The sequence below is a fragment of the Cupressus sempervirens genome, chromosome 6, assembly GCF_028749045.1.
Source record: "Cupressus sempervirens isolate cs-2001-9-10 chromosome 6, ASM2874904v1, whole genome shotgun sequence".
NCBI classification, from domain to species: Eukaryota; Viridiplantae; Streptophyta; class Pinopsida; order Cupressales; family Cupressaceae; genus Cupressus; species Cupressus sempervirens.
In genome coordinates this window covers 65,563,460-65,586,450 of record NC_143123.1, presented here as the reverse complement: position 1 = coordinate 65,586,450, position 22,991 = coordinate 65,563,460, and the positions used below count along the sequence as shown (strand labels likewise).

The window sequence follows — 22,991 nt, the reverse complement described above, 5'->3', positions numbered from 1 at the left end:
AAAATCACCTTAGAATGAAACATGGGTCATCGAGTTTGACTCAAAATCACACAGTTAAATCCTGATATTCACATCACAATATTACAATTAGTTTATCATATGTTAATTTTGATGTAGAGTTATTGGAATTTCAAATCATTAGATTGTCTTTAGTCCATTTCAAATCATTTAGATTGAGTTTAATCATTTATACATCTTGCTTAAGACTATAAACTAGTTTGTTTGTTTTGTTGGTAAAGGAGTGCGTTAAAAAAATTAATCATAAGAAAATAAATTTCTAAATATATATTTGTAAATTGTTTCATATAAATTTCTTTAAAGAAGAGTATTAAAAAAATGGTCTAGGTTTTAACTTGAAATAAATTTGGTAAGTAATATGAAAAGAAGAACAAAATGAAAAACTATTGAAGATGTTTATGTCAATTTTGTAATAATGGTAGAAACCAAAAAAAAAGTGATACTAACAAAAAAAATTGTTTGTTTTCATTATTACATTCTTGGTATTTTATATATATAAAGCATGAGACAACAATGTATCACATGAATAAAAACAAATGTAAAGAATCCAATAACATTTCATAAACAAGACGGAATGCGTCCATAGTAGTTTTGAGTTTTGTTGAGTTTAATGGAAAGAAGTAATATTCATGTAAAGTGTTGTTTAAAAATTAAAATAGATGTTACAAATTTTGTTATAGTAGGTAACAAATATTGAGGATAGATTTATTTTATGAACATTAGCTTTATTTTATGAACATACTATATAAATAATTTATTTCAGATTGTAAAAAAAATAACATAAATATAAACTACATACTTACAAAAAAATGCTGAAAAATAAAATATTAAAAATTTGAACAAAAAGTCTATAGTTACAATTTTCTTTTAAAACTTTATAGTTCCAAAAAGTAATTGAAAAATAAACTATTATAATTGGACAAGCATATAAAAAAGTTGCACTCTAGCACAAACAACCAATCAAAGTGTCAATAAATATATTGTGTTGAATTATTTTTCATGCAATAAATATGCAAACTTTATAGCTCAAAAGTATTTGAATAATAAATTGTTCTAATTAGACAAAAAAAATTAAAAAGTTGAAGTGCATTGAATAGTATGGTTTCCTGCCTATAGAACGAACTAATAATTATTGAAAAAAGTGAAGTATAAATTTCATATAATGTTATGATATTCAATGAAATGTGCAAATAATAGTAAATTCATTGTTTCAAAATGAAAGGGTTCTCCAACATTGTATCTTTATCATTTTAGAGATCTCCTCAAAAGATCTACTCTATAAATGTGAACTATTATTTTTATATTCATACAAAATGTTTATCTTTTGTCTTCAAAATATAAATGATATTTTTATGAAATAGAAATTTGTGATTTTGATTTGGTTGATGTCTACTTCATATGAATTTAAGTTTAGAAGGTTATTTTGTATTTGTTATAAGAAGGTCGTTATGTCATATAAGTTTTTCTATATAACTAAACAAATATGTTCAACTCTTCTTATTTTTGTCCACTCTAATTTGCCTTTGTATAAGATATAAAAAATATTTGTGTCCCCACACAATTAAGTAGACATCTCCAAAGCTTTCATTTTTGTTCACTGTAGTTTTTTTCCGTATAGGTTCAAAAATTGAACTGATGTTTACTTTATATCAAATTCCAAGTCTATAAGAGCTAAGTTTTTTTAAGTGTTGTCCCAAACTACAACTCATTTTTTTCATTTACTATAAGATTATCACCATATAATATAAGATTTCCTACATAATTAATTGAACATCTCAACTTCAATATTTGTTCTCACTCTAATATGTCCTTTTATTAGCTAACAAAAATGATTGATGTTTACTTAATACCAACCTCTTTAACTTCAAAATAGATCTAGGTCCTTTAAAGGGGTATGAAAAAGTTAAAATGCATTTATGGTATTCATCTCGAGTTCTTATATTTTTGTCTACTCTAATGTATTATTATATAGACTGAACGATTTGTTGATATATGCTTAGCACTAACTTCCAAGTACAAAAGAGCTTAAGGGCTTGTAAAATGATATATTTCCTATAACTCTACAAACGTCTTTGACTAGTATATGTTTGTCCACTCTAATATGACAAAATATGGAATTGAATTTTGCAAATCAACTCTAGTCATTTAACAAATTCTTAAGAAGTTGTGTTCATCACTAATGTCATAATATATTTTGTATATTTATTACAAACAACTCTTATACCAAGTGATTGTCTTTCTTATTATATAATTAATTTATATGATTTATACTAAGTGATTTTCTTTCTTATAATATTATTAATTTATATAATCATATGCAAACATTTATTCTTTGCAACCTTGAAAATTCTTTATATTTTAATATAAACTAATATTTTGCAATTAATTGACTAAAGTTATTGTCACTTCTTTCATATTCTTGTGGTTTTTACTATTTTATATTTTAGTTTAAACTTGTTTGTATTATCTGTAAATCATGTCTTACTTATTTAGTATACCAAGTATTTTGATTTTTTTTCCATTATTTGTAGAAAAATGATATGAAATACTTTTTTTAAAAAATTGATAAAATAATAATATTTTTATTAAAAAGTGGACTTATGATCTTCAAAATATTTTTATTCCACCAATTAATGAATGTAAAAAGGTTGACCTACCGTTGGATTTTAGAAAAGGGGTAAAGTGGAAGGAACCAAAAGAATGATGAATAAAGGTAAACTTCTACAAAGCTTCAAGAGGGAATTCAAGACCAAATGGTGCAGGATGCGCATATGGATATCATTGATGGTAGTTCTATATAAGAAATTTGAGTTGTTGGGAGTAACCACCAACAATATGGAGAGTTTAAAAGGTTGCTCTTCTAGGACTATATTTTGGCTTCATGTTGAAGGTCAAGTGTTTGCACCTTGAAGATAATTCCCTCATCACCATTAATACCATAGACAAAATATTGCACTCTATTGGTTGCTTGATAGATGGACAAGACTAATCCGAGAGACTATAATGGAATTTGAAGAACATCAAGTGTCTTCCATTGATCATGAATGGAGTGGATTTAAAAATGAATTGGCAAAAAAAGACAACAAAAGGGATTGAAATTGATAATGTGCATTTGGAAAGGGCAGATATCCACCATGGAGATCGAATTCAAATAGTTGTTATTCATTGCTCGACAATATTGTAATCACAAAGTCACCTCTTATATAGTGGTTGTAGACACTAAGTGAAGGGTGGTTGGTTTTATATACAACCCCCCTCAGCTAGGTGTTTATGTTGTTGCTTATATTCATTTTCATTTTTACAATTCTTCCAAGAAAGACTCTTTATCTATCAAAAATCATATTTTTATTGTTTAAATATTTTACCACATATCATATTAATGTGATTTGAATGTATTAATTGCTTCCTTTGCTTATAGTTATTTTCTGCATTTATTATTCAAAGTTGTCACCTTATGATACAAGTTTCATTACACAATTAAGTGAACATTTCCAACTTCAAATATCTTTGTCTAATTTGTTTTTACATTAACTTAAAACTACTTGATGTTTACTTGATACCAACGTCCAAATTCAAAAGAGCATTAGGCCCTTAAAAGAAGTATCCAGAGTTATAATGTATTGTTGGTGTCCATTTCCAACTTTTATATTTCGTCCGCTCAGATATATATTTATATAGACTCAAATATGTAGTGATATTTACATTACGCCAACTTCCAAGATTTAACTTTGTAAAGTCTTCTAAAAGGGTTTTCCAAATTACAATATTTTTTTTTCCATGTACCATAAAGCAATCATCCCATAGTCTAAATTTCATTATATAACTAAGCATCTTTAACTCATATATAGTTGTCAACTCTAATTTGTCATTAAATGGATTTAAAATTGTAAATCAAAAAACCTTATAAACAAATATTTTCATATAGTTCAATATTATTTAATTACAAATTAAATAAAGTTTATATCACTTTTTTCACATACAGGGTTGTCATGTGGACAAAGCAAGTGGGATGGAAAAAAGCCCACAATGAGAAAGAGTTTAACCCCACTTGGGACAATGATGAGAAAGACTATCTACGAGTGGTATTTAAGGGCAAGACAATATTGCTAGTTTCACAACATAGAATTAGGTCTCATTATCAAAGGTGTGAAATAGGTAGAGGATAGTTCCCAAAGGGATTTAAGAAGAAAGAACATATGTTTTCTGCAAAAAAAAGAGTGGTTGAAACTAAATGAAATGTTATTTTTTAGAGTGTTGCTTACCAAGATATATCTGGAAAGTATGAGAACTTGAAATAGGATTGTCCAAACCTTCTTATTGAAAAGGAAAGGCTACACAAAATAGTTTATTTCTTTTCAAAGATTCGTAGCAAGAGAAAAGTGTTGAGAAGGACATGAGGATGACATAAGTTTATTATTGAATCCCTTAAACTATTGATCTCATGAACATCATTAAATTTTCTTCATTCATTCACTCTCATAATCTCTTATATTTTATCTTTTTTATTCTATTTTATTCTATATTATCAAACTACACACACCAAATTCTTTATTCAGTTATATCTTTAAAAATTAATTAAAATATATATAATGATGTAAAATCTATTTGTATTATCTTTATTACCAATTAAGTTTACACCTTTAACAATTTAGCTCTAAACCTACCCACCTATCTATTTATTCATCTACAAGAGATAGTATATGTGTATTCAACAACTTGTTTATAAATATAGTATTTGATAACATTATTTTATATTTGAACTAATATAGATAATTTAAACACATTTATGTAAATCAAAGATAATAATAATAAGTGTATTAAATTTATTAAAAGGAATGCATAATAAGAAAGGATCGTGTCTCCATCATTTGGATATCTCACATCCTCATGTCCTTTTTGTGGTTAGTCATAGTCCTTCATTTATTTATTCTTCTATTGATTATCATTAAACAACAAAATAAAGTGTTTGTGAGTAAGAGGAGTATACCCTTCTGAGTAAGAGGAGTATACCCTTCTTAGACTACTAAGTGTATGTCATGATGATCCCAAGCTCCAATATCAAAGTATGCAGTTTTATACATAGATAACGACCAATTCGAAAAATACTACATAGGTTTAACTATTATGAGTAATATTTAAAGTCCGGATCATCAACTACATAATCTAAGAGATCATTGTTGGAATTAGAGGTAGTAATATTAATAGGAGAAACTAGTGTGTTAATGAAAAAAGTAGACTTCTTATTGATTTGTTCTTTTTTGTGGGATTTCAACAACTTCTTTATTCTTTCATTTATTTTGGTTAGGTGATAAGGCCCATGATTATTAGGTTTAGACTCATGATTTTTTTTCTCCATTTCACCCACAAATATTTTATTGGAATATGGTTCTTTTGGGATCTATAACCCTACACTTCTCTTTCCTTTTTCACAACTTCGTTACAAAATATATATTTTTAATTCTCTTTTCCATTTGAAAAGAAAAAATTGTGGAAGTTTTTTTCATAAACATTAATTGATTTCAATGCATCCTTCTTTTTATATTGAAATTGTTTACAAATCTTGTGCTTATTCAAGCAACAACATGAGAATTCCAAACTTTGTCAAGCTCGTTTCAAGAAACCACACTAGAAACAACATTTGGAAGACCAAGAGTCACAACTTAGAATACACCTTTTACAATGAGACAAATACAAATAATAGAAGACCAGGAGTCATAACTTAGAATTCCACAGAGATGTCCCTCTTGGGATTTGAACTAGAGTCTCCACAATGAGAACTCATTGCTTCAACCAACTAAGCTAAACCCCTTGGGCAATGTATCCTTTTTTACTAATCCAACACGTGCAATAATGTGATGTTACAAATACAAGTTCAAGTAGATAAGGTGCCCTTAAAGGTGACCCACTTACATGATATATTACAACATTGGGAAAACACTGCCTATACAGTGGCTAGAGTTCCTCCAAAACCTTTCATTTATAATTGTCATTCCACTTCTCCTGGTCAACGTCAGGGTGAAAGTTCTTCTTAGCGACATACTGACACTTTTTCTTCTCAACCTCCTCCTCATCATTCACCCCAGTGTCAGTTATTACCATTTAGTTCAATTCTATTCCTCCATGTCGACGTTGATCTTCCATGGCTTGGCCTGTGATAGTAGGTCCTACTTGGGCTCCATTAGCAACTATTAGTTGGCCAACTAAGGTGGTTGATTCAATTTGGCCTTCCTCTTATAGAGGATTTTCTAGGGTGGCTTATTTATTTCTCCATGACGTAAAGAAAAAGAGGTTGAGGAAGATAATGAAGATGTTTAGACATTGCTAGACCCTAAGCCAAATCATGTATTGGTTAAGGGAAAGAAGTATGAACCAGAGACTCACCTCCTTTGACTAAGACATTGGTTGATTGAGACTGTTTTTGTTCTAAGCTAGGTCCAATTAGTTTTATGATTTTAATGCTTTAGGAAAAGGCCCTTATTTCTTATACTTCTCGATTATGCCCCCATGACTCTCAAGGAATGACCTTATCCTCCCATTATTTTTTGATTTAGATGTAATTTTAGTTTACCGATTTAATTTAATTGGTTAGTATTTTTCATAAAAAAGAAAGAAGGATCTTCCTTGAAATCTTAAAATGAGAAAAACTCTATGAAATATGTATTTGAAATAATTTGGTTTGAGATAAAAGTCTTATTGTTTGAGGCTAAATTTGCATGAAAGGAAGGTCTTCATGTTTTTAACAATTATAATTCAATTACCATAGATGTTCAAAATTTAAGCATGGGCTTATATTTTTAAGCTACATCTTTCTAGATTATTAAAGTTTGTTTACCATACACACATAAACTTTTTATTTTTGACAACTTTTTATTATTTAGAAAGTTATTATTGATAATATTGATAAATTGGTTTTTTTGGACTTCCAAAAATTGTTACTTTTCTTCTATAATTTCATAATAATATATTTGAAAACAAAATTATATATCAATATTTAAACATAAATGTTGATTCTTTAAAAAAAAAAAATCTATAGTTCCCTAATTAGAATAGAATTAACATCAAAGTATTTAATTTGAAAATGTACTTAACATTGACCACTTTTTTTCTTTTTCTTTTTTCGAAAATCATTTTAATATTTCACTACATTCTTATTCTTTTTCTTTTTCTTTTATTTTCTTTATAAAAAAAAAATCGGTTAACGGCTAAAGCCTTTGCTTATATAAAGAGAAATATAAATTCAAATTACATATTTCTCTGTTCAAACAGTCACTTGTAGGAAAGAACGAAGAAGAAAATCTTCAGTCTTGCCCAAGACTTTCGTCCTATACCCTTTTACAATATAAAAGGGGCCTACCCCAGTTTATTTATACATTGATTTTATATTACATATTCTCATATTTTGAAGAGAGTTATAGTCTTCCTTCTCCACAGTATCAAGGGGCTTCGGGTGTGTCTTCTTTGATATAATCCATAATGAATATGTCTAATTGTCTTGGGGTCTCTCATGAATAGGTCTTTCTTTGTTCCTTTCTACATATTGTCATAGTGTTGAAGCTCATTTGAAATGTCAATACTATTAGGAAAATTAATATCATCCTTGTATCAATCCCAATATTCACTAATCTCATATATCCCCTATTTCAATTCCCTAAAATATGTACTTAGAATAGTCAAGGTTTCTAAGTGCCTTAAATGATCATTTTAACAACTATCAAAATAGTTAGCAATTAGAGTAAAACAGATATAGCTTATCACTTGGTGTCTCGTTCATTTTTTATTATTATCAGTCTTGGATAGGGATTAAATATCGAGTAGAACAAAAATCTCTTCATAAAATTGTTTTAGGTTTATATGAATTCTGACTTGGAAAAATTAGCTAATATCACTAAAAATTAGGGTATAATATGAGATATGAAGAATGAAAGAAAAGATACCTATGGTTCATGAAACCAATATTTTTATAAGGAACTTTTAAGATTATTATTCTCAAGTATCTACTCACTATTTATGAGTTAAGGGTATTATTCGGGCATGATGTTATGATCGATTCTCAATTCCCTCCAATTTACAAATCTTACAATGCAGATTTAGAAATCAATAGGAAGGTTTTTTTTTAGTGCTTAGTTGAGTTCTAAGAAGATCTATATTCCTTGTGGAGAAATCAAATCTTATGATCTTTACGTCTTCGAGTATTTAATGTAGATATAACTTATTGAATACTTTTCTGCCATTATTGTGAATCTGTCATTTTTCTTGATTAGGTTAAGTCTTTATCTTTTACAAGTTACCAGTGTGTGTCACAAAATTCCTCTACACTTCTCTAATACAGAGATTGTTATAGGTCTACTCAGTTTGTTGCAATAAAAATATCCTCTCCATTTGCTCCCCTATTTGCAAGATAATCAACCTCTTTGTTGCCTTCTCGATAGATGTGTTGAATCCTAATTTCTTCTACTTAGTCTATTCGATTTAATACTTCTTCAAGTTCTAAATTCATCACCCAATTTGGTGTAGTTCTTTTTCTTATGGCATTAAATTATTTTTTTATGAAGATTCAACTTTTTCACCTAGCCTCTTTCGTTAAGAACCAAGGACTGAAGGGTATCCATTCTGCCAAATTCACCTGGGGCACAATCCCAACCTTATCCCTTTTAGATGTCGGGGGCCTTGCACTTGACAGGACTCGATCCCTAGTGGGCTATTTGTGAGCCTTTCAACTTCACTAGTAGACCAAGGGCCATTTGACATTCAAAATAACTTGGGAATCCCCTTCTATTAGCAATTTCTTTACTCCTAAATTTAAACTTAGTCGAAGCCCATCCTGGAGGGCTTCTAGCTTTGCTAAATTATTTGTAATAATACCCATAGGTTTGGCTCTTTTATAGATCTATTTTTTTGGAGTCTGTATTTATAATACAACATATTGAACTGCTTTCCCCAGATTACTCCTTAATGCCCCATCAAAATTTAACTTTAACTACCCTTTCAGTGGTGGTTTGCATTTACAATCAGTCCTGGCTTTTTGATTGGCCTTATTATATACTAATGGTGGATTAATTAGATTGGTCCAATTACGTTTCATTTCTTCATCTCATTCTATAAAGGTCCCTTCTTCTTTCATTGTTCCTCTTAAATGGATATTCATAACTTTCGTTATACTTGCTTCTACTTTATTTAGAAGGGATGAAATGTTGAGCTCTACCTCACAAAATATATTTCTGTTCCTTTCTTTCTAGATCTCCCACATGAGTATGGATGGACTTATCATCCATAATTTATTGTAAATTTTGGTTAAGTTGTCCTTTGGCCAACCGATTAAGAGACTCTCCAAGTTTTTAGTCAATAGTGATGTCCATTTTAGTTCTTGACAAAGCCACTCCCAACAATTCTTGGCATATGTGCATTGGTATAGGAGGTGGTCTGTTGTCTCATTATCTTGTTTGCATAAGTAACATCTTGAGGGTCCCTCAAATTCTATCTTCCTAAATCTATCCACTGTTAAAATTCTTTTTTTAATTGCTGCCTAGAGGAAGATTCGTGCCTTTGGTAGGCATGCAGGATGCCAACATAGATTGAGTGGCGTATTGATTTCTTCCCATCTTTGAGATTGGATAATAATATTATATCCTTTCTCCACATTGTATTTTACATCCTTGAAAGCTCCCTAGATTAGTTTGTCACTTCTATCTTTAGGGTTGACCTTTCTCTATTTGTGGATTTCCTCAAAGACCTCCTTCTCTTTGGGTTCAAGATTTATATTTTCCAAAGATTTCCATTCTCATATGTCCTTCCCATTTTCTATATGAGATTGTTTATAGTTGCTTACATTTGTTCCCCATATGTTTACTAAGGTGTTTTTAACATTGTTTGGAATGTACAAATTATCTAGGGGGGAGTCCATCCCATGAATCTTCCTAGAATAGAGCTTCTTCTCCTCTACTTAAATCCCAAGTTACATATTTTCTGATTAAGGGGCAACATTTAGACATAAAGTTCCAAACTAGTGATCCTTTAGTTGGGTTTCACATTCTTAGAAGGGATGTTGGGTCTAATTCATTCAGGTATTTTTTATACATGATTTTTGCCCAATCACTACATTATTTGTTTTTGAATTAAAAAGTGAGTATTACACTCAAATGACACGTGTATGAGACCAATTTATCGAGTTCTTATGACCAATAGTGTCAATGAATTCATTGAGAATGTCTTTGCCCTTTGTTGAGCCATAAGATAGAAAAATCAACATTTTAAATATTGAAAATTTGTTATCATTGACAAGTAAATGGCTTGCATTATTTTTCTGCGCTTTGTTATATTGAGATAATGTGTATGTTTTGTATGGTTGGCCATTTTTTATTTTCTTATTTCCAATGATGGACTATTGAGTGTGTGAGAAGTTAAAGAACAAAACACACATAGTGCTATAAGCTCTGTAACTCAAGTAAATGGTTGTCAACTTAAGTAAAGAGGCTTCTAGAAATTTCTATAATAGTTTTATTTTTAAATAAAAACAATACTTGTATATTGTCTTTTATAAATAATTTTATTATTAATCATTAATGAAAGAAAATAAAACAAATAAAGTTGGATTCAAGTTTGAAGTAAGTTAAATATTCAATGTACATCCTTTTCAAAAAAAAAAGTACTCATTTATATTAAACAGTCATCCACCTAATTAAACAAGTGCCACTTAGCGGCATGTACTTGGGGTTATAGTTCATGTTATAGTTTATCAAAATTGTTTTTCATATTTAATTAGTTGTTTAGTGTTTATAATTCATAGTTTTATATTATAGTTCTTTATGTTTATAGTTTATCAAGATAAATTTTCATATTTAATTAGTAGTTTACTATTTATAAGTTATCATATCTATCATATACAAGATAAAAGTGAAACGTTTTTTATTGAAAAAATAGAGTAGTTTACTATTTGTACTTTATCATATCCATCATTTAAAAGATAAAAGTGATTTTTTTTTTTTAAATGTAGGAATATAATGCGAATTTAAAAATATGAATTTATAAAATAAAATTATAAAATTATAAAATTAGAAATTTCAAATTATATATTAGCTTTAAATTGCCTCTTAAATTTATTATAAAGTACCTATATGAATATGAATGGAATTTAATAGTATTTGTATTTGTGTTTGAACTTTTACCAGTGTATAAGTATTCACTCAATTTTCTTTTCATAAAATAATGTTTGACTTTATTATTTAAACTATAATATTTCATTTATTTTTAACATAATTAGAATGTGATTTTTTAAAATAATATTTTATACAATTTTAACACAAATTGATGAATTTTGTATGTTAAGTATGTACTATAAAGTGAAATCTAGTTATTTAATAAAAATAATTTTTGAAGAATATTACCATCTAGTAATAGTGCAATATGGAGTTTTGAAAAAAGCATCCTTATAGCACAAATTAGTATAAACCAATCATAGTTGAAATAAATAGTATTTATGTAGAGAAATTTTTAAAAGTACAAGCAAGAATTTTAAAAGTTATGATTATTTTTAAAATAAAATCACAAGATCATTACAATTCCCACATTTTACTAAATAAGATCATTATAGTTCTCACGCCTTATAAATGTATAATGTGATGTTTGCTTGGCCTCGTTAAAATTTCTTTTTTTTTTCAAAATGTCCCCCTCTTAAATCAAACACACCTTAAATTGTTAGTTATTAGTATTTACCAAGTGAGTCTTTTATGTTGATTTAGGAGTTTTAAATTCAGTCCTTTTATTATTAGATATTATTGTAAAACTTATTTACTTAACTAGGCTTTTATCTCTAATTTTATTTTAAAGTTGTTTTAATGTTCTTGATATTTTTTAATAATAAAAAATATTATGTATTAACTTTATCTTATTTTTATATGTCATGAAATCTAGGTGCAGATTATTAAATTGTGTAAATATTATTTTTAATATACAAGACTACAAATAATAATATAAAATGATATAAATTATAAATAATAATAATATAATAATATATCATATATAGTCTTATGATCATATATAATTAAATAATATATTAATAAAATAAAAAATAAAATTTATAATAATTATAATTTATAAATAATGATTATTTATACAGTAATATTCAAACAAATCTTTCTATTGCTACAACTATATTAAAATATATATTTATTCATTAATTATATTATGTTAAAATTATCTAATTTATTCGTATTAATTTAAAAATTATTACTTTTATTGTTATTTCTACTATATAACTAAAGAGGCAAGTACTTAGCCATTCTATGACACTTGTATTAAAAAGTATTATATTTTTATTCCATAGCTCTCATGACTACATATTTTGCCTTGTTAAAACATTTTGTTATTGATTCCATATTTTTAATTCTTATATAATCATAATAAGCATGCAATTTTTGAATGTGTAACTTTTATGAGTGTTCTATTTTTGTTAGTAATTGCTTATGGATTAGATTGTGTTGAAATTTTTACCATCAATGTTTTAAATCACACCATGTGATTATCATCAAATGAGAGAGCCTGCACAAAATAAAGTGAGTGGCAAATTAGGGCCGACTCCAAAGATATAAGGGACTAGAGAGAGAAAGCACACAAACCAACGGAGGACACCCTAAAAACCATTAAAAACACAAGTAAACAAGGACGCAAAGCGTCTAGTTCCTGCCGTCATGTATTTTGAATTGGAGGCTGTAGTGTTCAGGTGAAATAACTTGTTCATTTTGCTAATTATTATTGTTTGATTTTCTTGTATTTGTTTTATTTGACTAAGTGAACGAGGCAATAAGACTGCAGAATTAACTTTTCCTACTACAAAATACAATAGTTGATTTGTCATATTTTTAGAATCAAATTTTTCGAGAACAATTTTGAATGTCTTAATTGTATGATGATTAATTTTTATTTTCAATGACATTATTTACATTGAGACAATGATAACAACATTTTCTAGAGTGAAAGAAGCATTTGCATTATATTCATTCATATGCATGACAACACTAAAATTTATGTTCACATATGACATATGACGGTAGGAACTAGTTGTTCCATTTTTTTAATTTACTTCATGGCATATAAAGTAATTTTATAGCTTCGATGCTATAGAGGGTGACAAAGAAGTGAAAGCTGACTAACAATTTAGAAATGTCTGAAAATAAGGTACATAGTTGTAGACATATTTGGTTTACTATTCAACCTAAGCTATTGATAGAATATTGTCTGTAAGCATATGTACAATATAGCATTTTCGTTTATGATGGCTCAATGGACTTTGTAGCAAAGGTTCTTGTAATAAAGTATTCTGTAGCTTTTTTATTCCTCTTTTGCCTGCAATGTCAACAAAAGAATTACGTTAGATATTTGTTATTGATACATGAAACATTTGTGCAATAATTCATGTTTTTAGTGTTTTTTTAAAAGTATTTATAAGCTCACCTTTTCACTTGTTTGAGTGGTTTGAAGCAAGTTGACATGTGTGATTGCATTGGCTTGGGTCAGTGTGAAAGTTGCTTGAATGCAAAGGTCTCTTAGCATGAATACAACTTTGGATTTTTGCTGCATATATTCATGATACTTGATGTTGCGGAGTGCTGGGATTAATTGGTCAACCATCATGTTGTCAATGAAGCACTGGATTGGTTGTTTATTTTCACTAAAAAGCAATGTCTTCAGGTGTAACTTGTGCACATAGTTGACATCTTGCTTGCATCCAATACAGTGTGCAGTTTCTTCTTCGAGGATTCCATATCCTTCAAATTTGTGCTGGCAGTGTGGACAAAATGCTCCAAATGGATTGGAGAATGGATTTGAAATCTTCAATTTCCCATTGACCTGTTTCAAAGTACAGTTTCTAAGTGTCAATTACATGTTATAGCAACAATTGTTTACATTTGAACAATGATTTTCTTTTACCTCTCTAGTTTTCTGCATTATGTCATGTAACATTTGCAATGTCATTTTGTCATTTAGCTTGCAAATAAATGTGGATAGGCCTATTCGAAGTGTTTGTTTTCGGTCTGTCCTTCTTACAATGTTTCTAAAAAGCCATGTTGGTGTTTCATTTCGAACAAGATGTTCTTCTGCTGAGATGTAGTGCCGAATAAAATTTGGATGGATTTCCAACTGCGTAGAATATACAGATAGACTTTAAAATATTGAATTGAATATTTCCATAATAAATAGTGTGCTAATTTGAAAAAGTACAATTGGAGAAGTAATTTGTATTAATTGTTACCTGTGCCCTGTCTTCCTCAGAATGACCATCCTTTATTTCTAGAATGTTGAGGTTGCCTTGCTTTTGTGCTGCAACGACCAATGCACCTACTGTTCCAATAGGGTAGTTGCTTGTGCTATTTAACAGGTTCCTTATTGTAGTGTTGGGGATGAAATTGTAGTCATTGCATATGCGATTGATTGTTTCAACAATGCTTGTTTCATTTAGTACAAGAATGCAATCACAATCACCTCTATCATAGTCTGATTTTGATTGAATTTCAAATCCAGTTATAGAGACACCCATGCCTGGGATTATTTTGTCCTCATATTGGTGGATTAAGTTTTCAGTAACAGTCACTGTTATTGTCATTTCTGCTTTAGGATCTGTTAGGTCTGCCCGTAGCACTTCTCGTGTTTTGTTGACTTTGTCAAGGTTCACTTTGTAGACAACCAAGACATCTCCTTCAAATGTGTTGCCTCCTTTTCTTGCATTCAAGTCTTCTATAGAAATGCAGCCAAGTGTTTTCAGTTTTGTCCTGCATTGGTACGTATGTTAGTGTATTTTTCGTCTGAATATGAAACTAAAAAATTGTTAAAAGAAAATATAGGTTACCTTTTTGTAGATTGTTCTTGTCTAATTTGTGTAGCCTTTCCTGCTCTTTTGTTTGCATCCATTGATTTGTCTGCATAAATTGTGGGTAGAAAAAATTTGTTCAGTGCATCAAATTCTTTGTTGCTATGTAGATATTTTGTAATTTGTATAATGTGGTTATTGAATCTGAAAGTTTCATGTTAGTATAGTAATTACTAAACTACTTTGTCTTAAATTGTTTACCATGGAATATTCTAACTTGTTTTCGTTTTAAACATTGTAATATTGCATATTTTGTTTGTTGTACTACATTGTTTTTTTGGCAACAAGAAATGAGAAAAGGAATTGTTATGTTGTCTAGTTATGTGAGTTTGATGTGATTATGTGGAGTAGATAGTTGTTGGTGATAAATGTATTTGGAGAAATGTAGGATGTTGTTGGGTGAATTTTCAGTAATTCTGGTCATGTTGGGAAAAGTTGTCATTTGTCGGATGGATTTTTAATATTGTTGATAGGTGATCAGTCCAGTATGCTTCTGATTTGTAAATATTGCATATATTTGTAGTTATGTTGGACCAAATATGATCAATAAGTGGAGTGTTCATATTGTCTGTATCTTGTAAGAGAAATTTAAGTTTGTGGTGTTGCATGTAATTATTAAGAGTTTTAGCTCGGTTGTTTGTTGTTTGCATATTTATATTGAAATCTCCTAATATGTACAATATGTTATTTTGCTCTATGTTGTTTAGTACATAATTTAGAGCTCTTTGTATCTCATCTATATCGGAGTTTGGCCTTGCGTATAAGTTGATTATATTAATTTTATTCTTGAAGCTTGTTATTATTATTCTTTGTATTTCTACATTTTCTGTAATGTGTTCACTGATCTTGGTTGCTAATAATCCTTTTCTTGTCAAAGTTAGTAAACCATGGATACCATGAATAGAAAAGTAGTTGTATGTGTCAGTAAAAGGTTTTGAGGCATCAATTTTGCTATTGGCTTCCTGTAGGCATAAGATGTCAGAAGAGACGATGTCATAGTCAGTTGAGAGGTCAAGTAAATGTGCATGGTATCCACGAGTGTTTAGTGAGCAAATGGTCAAATGTTGTAATGATTCCAAGCATATGTCATGATTTTGAAGTTTCCACTGTGCAATTGTATTTAGCCTTTCCATTTCTCTAATTATTTTTTGCTTGACTTTGAAATTTTTGCTTGTAAGAGGCTTCACGAAGTATAAGTGATCAATTGTTCTTGTTCATGAAAGTGTTGTATATGCGAGCCCGTGATTTTTCACTCCTGTTGGGTCAAAAGCAAGCACGTCCATTGTTAGTCCTTGAGATCGATGGATAGTACGAGCACATGCAAGTTGAATTGGAAATTGTTTTCGTATGGTTATTTTTTTATTTGCAGTTGTTTTAAGGATTGGTCTTGCAATGCGTAGAATTGGTACCCAATCTTGTTCAATTTCATCATTGTAGTATGTAATATACTTTGTTTTTTGTTGGTGGCCTATGTTTGCATCGTTAAATTTGATCCATACAATGTCGTGCTCATTATTTCTAGTGTATAATTTGAAAATTCCGTCAGAGCCATTGACAATACCATCTTGTGTGTTGTAGTTTCCTGAATAAATTTCTATGAGCACTCCTTCCTTCACATTTATTTCAGTAGGAAGGCATGTTGTATGAGCATAAAGTCGTAATGCATTGTAGTTTTCCTCAAAATCATCAATTGCTCTTAGTGTAATTGTATTTCCAGGCATACTTGATAACATATTCTTGTTGTGTTTATCCACATCCGATCTCCTAAAGTATAGGAAAGGAAGAGTGGGGTCAGTTGGTATGGGTTTTATGCAGTGGTCATTAAGGTATTCTATGTCTTCTATTGTTTGTTCACCTATACGGATTCTGTTTAGAATGTGAAAAAATGTGGTGTCTTTTTGACGCATTGTATTTCTCAAAGAGAAACACTTTATATTGTCGTTCCAGAAATTGTAAGGCATCAAGTCTTTGCCTGTTGGTTTGCTTTCAAAGACATTTGAATCTAGAACTGGTAATGCCTGGTATAGGTCACCACAGAAGATCATGTCTAATCCTCCAAAATAAATAGTAGGTTTTTGCATGATGTCACGCAAACGTAAGTCAATGTATCTCAAGAAACAGGATCCCACTAAGGATATCTCATCTATGAGTAGGATTCGAAGCTGACAGTAATGCTTAGACATTTTGTCAAGTGTATCACTATTTAGAGGGATAAATTCAGACTTATTAAATGGTATGTGTAATGCAGAATGTATTGTAACATCGCCAATGTTGTAGGCAGCTTTTCTTGTATATGCAGCTATCAATCCCTTTGGTTTGTCAGGGTCGTCATTGATGTTATTACTATATAGACGTAGCAATGCATGGTAAATAGCTTTAGCTGTAAATGTTTTGCCAGTGCCAGCACCACCTGTGAGGAAAAGGTGCATTGGTGTGACCCTATCTTTTTGTTTCTTGGTTATGATGTCTTTAACTATCATTTGTTGCTCAATATTGAGTGTTCGACGCAAGTTGAAGTAGTCAATGTTATTCATTATCTGTGGGTGTTTGGCTATGTCAAATCCAACATTTGATGATTTATACAAGTTTTTATATGAATTTGTTGGAATGTCTGTTGATATGTCATAAGCTTCATGTATTATGTCATTTTTTCCTTTTTCCTTGTTTTGTTTACTGGAGTCTTTGAGCTGTAGTTCATTTTCCTCTTCTTCAATGTTTCCCCATTTGCTATTCATATTATAACAAAATTTTGCACGATTTCTTATAATTGTTTCTTCATGGTATGCATATGCTAATTGCGAAGAGCTGAAATTTTCAAAGATTGTTTGAATACTTATTATAAATGGAACATATAATAGGACTTGTTCTCTATAGTAGTTTTCTGGATCAATGTGGATGTTGTAATTCATAAAACGTATTATAGCAAGTTTTTTTTTCTTTCTAGTAAAATGTTTAGTTCCATTATATTCTTAAACAAATTCGGCAAAGCATATGTGGTTTAGAGTTTCTAAACGGTTAACATAGTAATGTAGTGAAGATTTTGCCATTATATTCTCAGATTCATCTGGCTCTTCTCTCAACTCTTTTGAAGATTTAAGAACAAAAATCTGCTCATCATCAGGTCTTGTGTCAATGAATATACATCTTCGGGAACTTTGATTGAGTGGCATTGAGAGGACTAAATGTGCAGCTTGTTGTGTTGACATCTGTTGCAAGTTTAGTAAAGCATTTCCTAGTTTTTTTATCATGTGAAGTGCATCTATATTATTTCTTTGGTGGTCTTTTCGAATCTGTTTGAATGCATTTGTCATTGATCTGTCTACTTTTGCCATATATGAGCTACAATACATAGCCCTGGCATATGCATTTAGTACAAATTGTGCATTTGTATTTGCTCTCCATAACAATGGCATTTTCTTTGAGAAACTGTTATTCCATATTTGACAAGGTTTTCGTTTGAGAAATAGAGTAGGCCTATCTAATGTTGACCTAATTGAGTTGACATAGTCGTACTCTGTCAATTGCAGTTCATCTAGAAACATATCATATGTGAATGAACTATCATAGTTTGCTTTTTCTAGTGTTGAGAATATGTTTGCTGCATTTGTTGATGTTGTATTAGAGCTTTCTGCTAAAGGTTCAAGTATCATTGTTTTTGGAAAAGGAGGGATGGGAAAGTTGTATCGGCATGTTCTTTTTTGTGATCTTTTACATCGTTTTGTATGGTTATGTATTTGCAGTTTTGCTAAAGATTGTTGTAAGTGCTCTGTACTACAAGTTATGTAGTTATTGACAAAATTAACTATGTCCATGTTGCTTTCTCTCCCATAGATTGGGGCATTATGTACCCAAATCAGAAGATGGTCATGTTCATTACCTCTATTTTGAAATTCTGTTATAGAGAAAAAGTCAGAAACCTTACCAAAGAAGGAGACATCAGTCATTATTAATTTTTGGATAGCTTTTGTTCGATGGCGATAATAACGTGCACATGTAACTAGGTCTTTGCGAATGAGGGTGTTTATGTCAGTATTACTTTCAGAAGTTATTTCATTGTTCTCTGGTTTTGATTCATTCATTTTGTGCAAAGAGTGTAAAGTTTTTGTTAATGGTTCCCAATTTTGTTCTGCACTTGTAAAAGTAAGGAAAAAAGTTGGTGGTCCCAATTGACGTATCATAGCAAAGGCATTTTTTTTGAGTTGTTGGCAGTAGTCCGGAGATATTCGTATCCTTTTGAAGTCAACATAGCCAATGTCTGATTTCAATATCTTCTCTAAGTTTGGCTTGTTTTTGACGTCTTTTGCAATGAGTTTCCTTCCTTTAAGTTGACCTTTTCTTATTCTGACCCACATTGTTGACAATACTTGATGTATTAGTATCTTGATTGCTTTGAAGAAAAGATTTGTTGTATGCAGTGCAAAATTACGGTGACTGTTTAAGACTTCCCATTGTGCTACTTTTTGATAACTTAATTTTTCTAAAACATGATTTTTTCGTGGTTCTCCAAAAAATAGTGTAGGAAAATTCATTTCCTCTGCATGTTTATCTTTGAATATTCCTATTGGATAAGATTCTTCAGCAGGTGCTATTTCAATAATTTTGTCATGCATGTTTTGTATGCTTCTTAAATCTATAAATCCATGTATCAGTGTTTCTAATGGGTTAGCATTGTCACTATTACTTTCTGAATAAGAATCAGATGACATAGATTGACATAATATTTTATCTTGTTTCTCTTCCTCTAGTAATTACAACAATGCATCATTGATTTGAACATTTTCTAATTTGTATAATGTTGTGTCTTCCAATTCATGAAGAGCTTGCATAATAAGATTAGGCCTTACCATTCCTTTTTGAAAGGCACTTTTATATTCAAGTCGTCGCTTAAGAGAGACTGCAACAGTTGATGTGTTATTGAATGATAGGGGCAAAGCGTTTTGGACAATGTTCAAATTGACAGGCACATTTATGATAGAACCGGTTAGACCAATTTGCGATCTTCTATGTCCTAGTTCCCATATTTGAGCAAAAGCAATTCTCAAGGACACTAGTCTTTCCTCTAGTTGACTCAGACATTTTACATGTTGTAAAGGATTATTTGTTCCAATGTTTTCTGGTGTTGCAAATTTTGGAAGCTTTGATTGTTTAAGTGATTTGTTACATATTTTGCATATGTTTGCATTATCATTTGGGTAATTACGTTGGGTCAACATTTTGTATATATCTTTTTCCTTTGCTCTTACATGTTTGATATTTTTTTTGAAATGCAAAGTCTGACAAATCGGGCAGGTATGTTTCGGAGTGTCTTGTATTTCAAATTCATATATTTCTACTGGTGTCTTCTTTGATCTTGTTTGCTTTCTTTTTAAGCTATTAGTTGTTGGTGATATAGTTTTTGGTGATATAGGTACAACATTAATATTGAATTGTTGTTTATGACTATTCAAACTAGGTTTATTGCAGAGTAGACTACTTTCATTGCTTATCATTTTAGATCTAATGAATTTTTTTGTGTTTCTGAGAGATTGCGAAATAATTTCCTTAGCAGAATGCATATTTTGTTGCTCTTTATTGTTTTTAGGACCTTTTTGCATTTTTTGTTCTCTAATATTGTGATTTTTTAACATGTCCATATTCTGACCAAGCAATTCTTTAAACTTATGAAAATTGATTGTATGGTTTATGTGTTGGACTGGTTGCAATTGCAACAAAGGTTCAAAATGGCCACTTTGAGGATTCGTATCATGAAATAGTATACGATATGGTTCTGTGTTCAATGTTTTATTGAAGTCTAGGTATTGTTTTCCTGTTTTCAGTGAAAAGACACAAATACGAATATTTAACCACTTGGAAAGCCAGTGAATGCAAAATATGTCTCCCCATAAACCAGTTTCATTACTATTGTTTACTTCTTTTGCAGATAGATGCATTCGTCGCAAGTAAGTGTTCTGGTCGTTTACATTATGGAGGTCTTTGATCAGAAGAGGATGCAACTCATGATTGTATGCATGTAATGCTTCTGGATCTGCTTTTGCAAGGCACATTGAAAAATAGTCTATTGTACCATTTCGTAGCTCTTTGACAGTTTTTGTAAACTGAAGTAAGTATTCAATAGAGTCAAACAAGCAGTCGCCAACATTGTATTTGAATTTTTGTAGTCTACAAAGTCCTTGGTTTGCCAACTGTATATCAATGTTGCATGATTGATCTTTATTAGTCATGTTGACAATGTGAATATTTGATGATCAAAAGTTGCAATTGATGAGTATTTGTTGGCAATGCACACTTGTACTTAATGCATTTAAGACATAGTAACTTCTAACATATGATAATGATCTTCATAGGAAGTGGGTGGAATGCACTGTATGAAACTAGTCAACTTCTCTATGAATTTTGGATTCCTTGGTTAATTGTTAGCTATCGTGTCTTAGCCTGCGCATGCAAGACAGATACTTTGTTAGTTTTGTTTAATTACACTTTTCAACTTTGTGATGAATAATTTTGTTTTGACTCTTCCAACATATAGACACGAATATGTACATGATCATGTTGCAAGAGACATTAGACAAATTTGGAAGAAAATATTTCTTACTAATTAACAATACTTAGTAATTTATGTTTGCCACATTTGAATATGTACTATTCATAATCTATCCTAGTATACAAGAAAAGAACGATTGTCTTAGAACAAATCATAGATACTATACTGTTTATAATCACCAAGATATAAATATATATGCGCAAGCATTACAATATAGCTGTAAAAACTGACTATAGAGAATTCAATGAAATGTTTCAAGATTTTTGCTTATGTGTGCAAGCATCTTCAACATTAATCTCTAAGTGCAAACACTTTTGTATATTCACAAAGATCTTATAGTGGATGCACAGATGCAGGTATATGTTTGAGGAGTGTGCTTTCCATATTATTTATCACATCCACAATTTCAGATAACTTACTTTTTAGAATACCAATCTCCAAAATTATCTTGTCATTAATTGACAAAACTTTCTTATCAACATTATTTGTCAAGAGAAGAGTTCCATATGCTCTGCAACCTATATTATGTTCTGCTGCATCCACAAAATTGCTTTTGTAGTCCACTGTTTCATTCATACTATAGAGACTCATATCATAGGTGCTTGAATCTAGTTCTTTAGGTCCACTTTTTGTGTTCCATGGGAGCATTGGTTTAAGCTTGCGGTTGTTCATGTTCTCGTACCCTACAATTTCTCAAAAAATATAATTAGATATCTTTCATGTTCAAATGTATTTGATTCACGTTTATTTGTGCAAATGATTCTAATTACTTGGCTACACTATCTAATATTTTTCATTGACTATGATTAGAAAATGCATCAAAAATGGTAAAAGGAAATACCATTTTGTTGTTGTACTCCTTTATATTGAAAGTGCTCAGATTTCAAAATTTCAATAGCATTTTGCAATAAATCTGAACCTGCAACATTGGAATCGTAGGTTGACGATGGTTTTCCTTGAAAGCTTGAATGCATGTTCGAAGTATTGTCCAATTTGTATGCATCGTTGATGCTATCATTTCCAACACAGTTATGGGCAACTATGTTTCCTAGTAATCCCGATGATGTATGTGTATATGGTGGGAGATAACTAGTTTGATATTGATTAGGAAAAATTGTTGATGATTGACAATCTTTAGTTTGTTGGACTGCATCAAAATTGTAATTTGTAGGTGTCATTACACAATGGACATCAGGTACTACTGTGCTATCAAATGGGATGTCATCTAAGGATGGTCTTTGTGATAGTGTACCATCATGTATATTAGACAATGGTGCACAATGAAGCTTTATGTTTTCCTCTTGATGGGTTGTGGTCTGGTAGATCGGATTTTCTATTATTAATGGGTTAATATGCACTAATGTATCACTGGTTTCTATTGCACTTTTCTTATAGCAGTCTGCACAGTCTATCACTCCTCTCATAGAAAGTGCTGCTTCATCATATGCATTTGCAGCTTCTTCTAGCGATTCAAATGTTCCAAGCCATTGGCGTCGCTTAGTTTCTGGATCCCTTATCTCTGCAGCATATCGACCCCAAGGATGTCTCCTGATACCCTTGTATTTCCTATGC

General features: G+C 30.3%; 1 protein-coding gene across 1 annotated transcript; it reads right to left on the bottom strand.

The window, feature by feature from the left end:
• Positions 1–16,092: 16,092 nt before the first annotated feature.
• Positions 16,093–17,613, bottom strand: LOC149551149 (ATP-dependent DNA helicase PIF1-like). Its single transcript, XM_089790061.1, has one exon. The coding sequence runs from the start codon at positions 17,611–17,613 to the stop codon at positions 16,093–16,095; it is 1,521 nt and encodes a 506-aa protein (XP_089646187.1).
• Positions 17,614–22,991: the final 5,378 nt, after the last annotated feature.

Coding starts and splice junctions, on each gene's coding strand:
- LOC149551149 (XM_089790061.1), bottom strand. CDS start 17,613: ATGAATAGCAAATGGGGAAACATTGAAGAAGAGGAAAATGAACTACAG.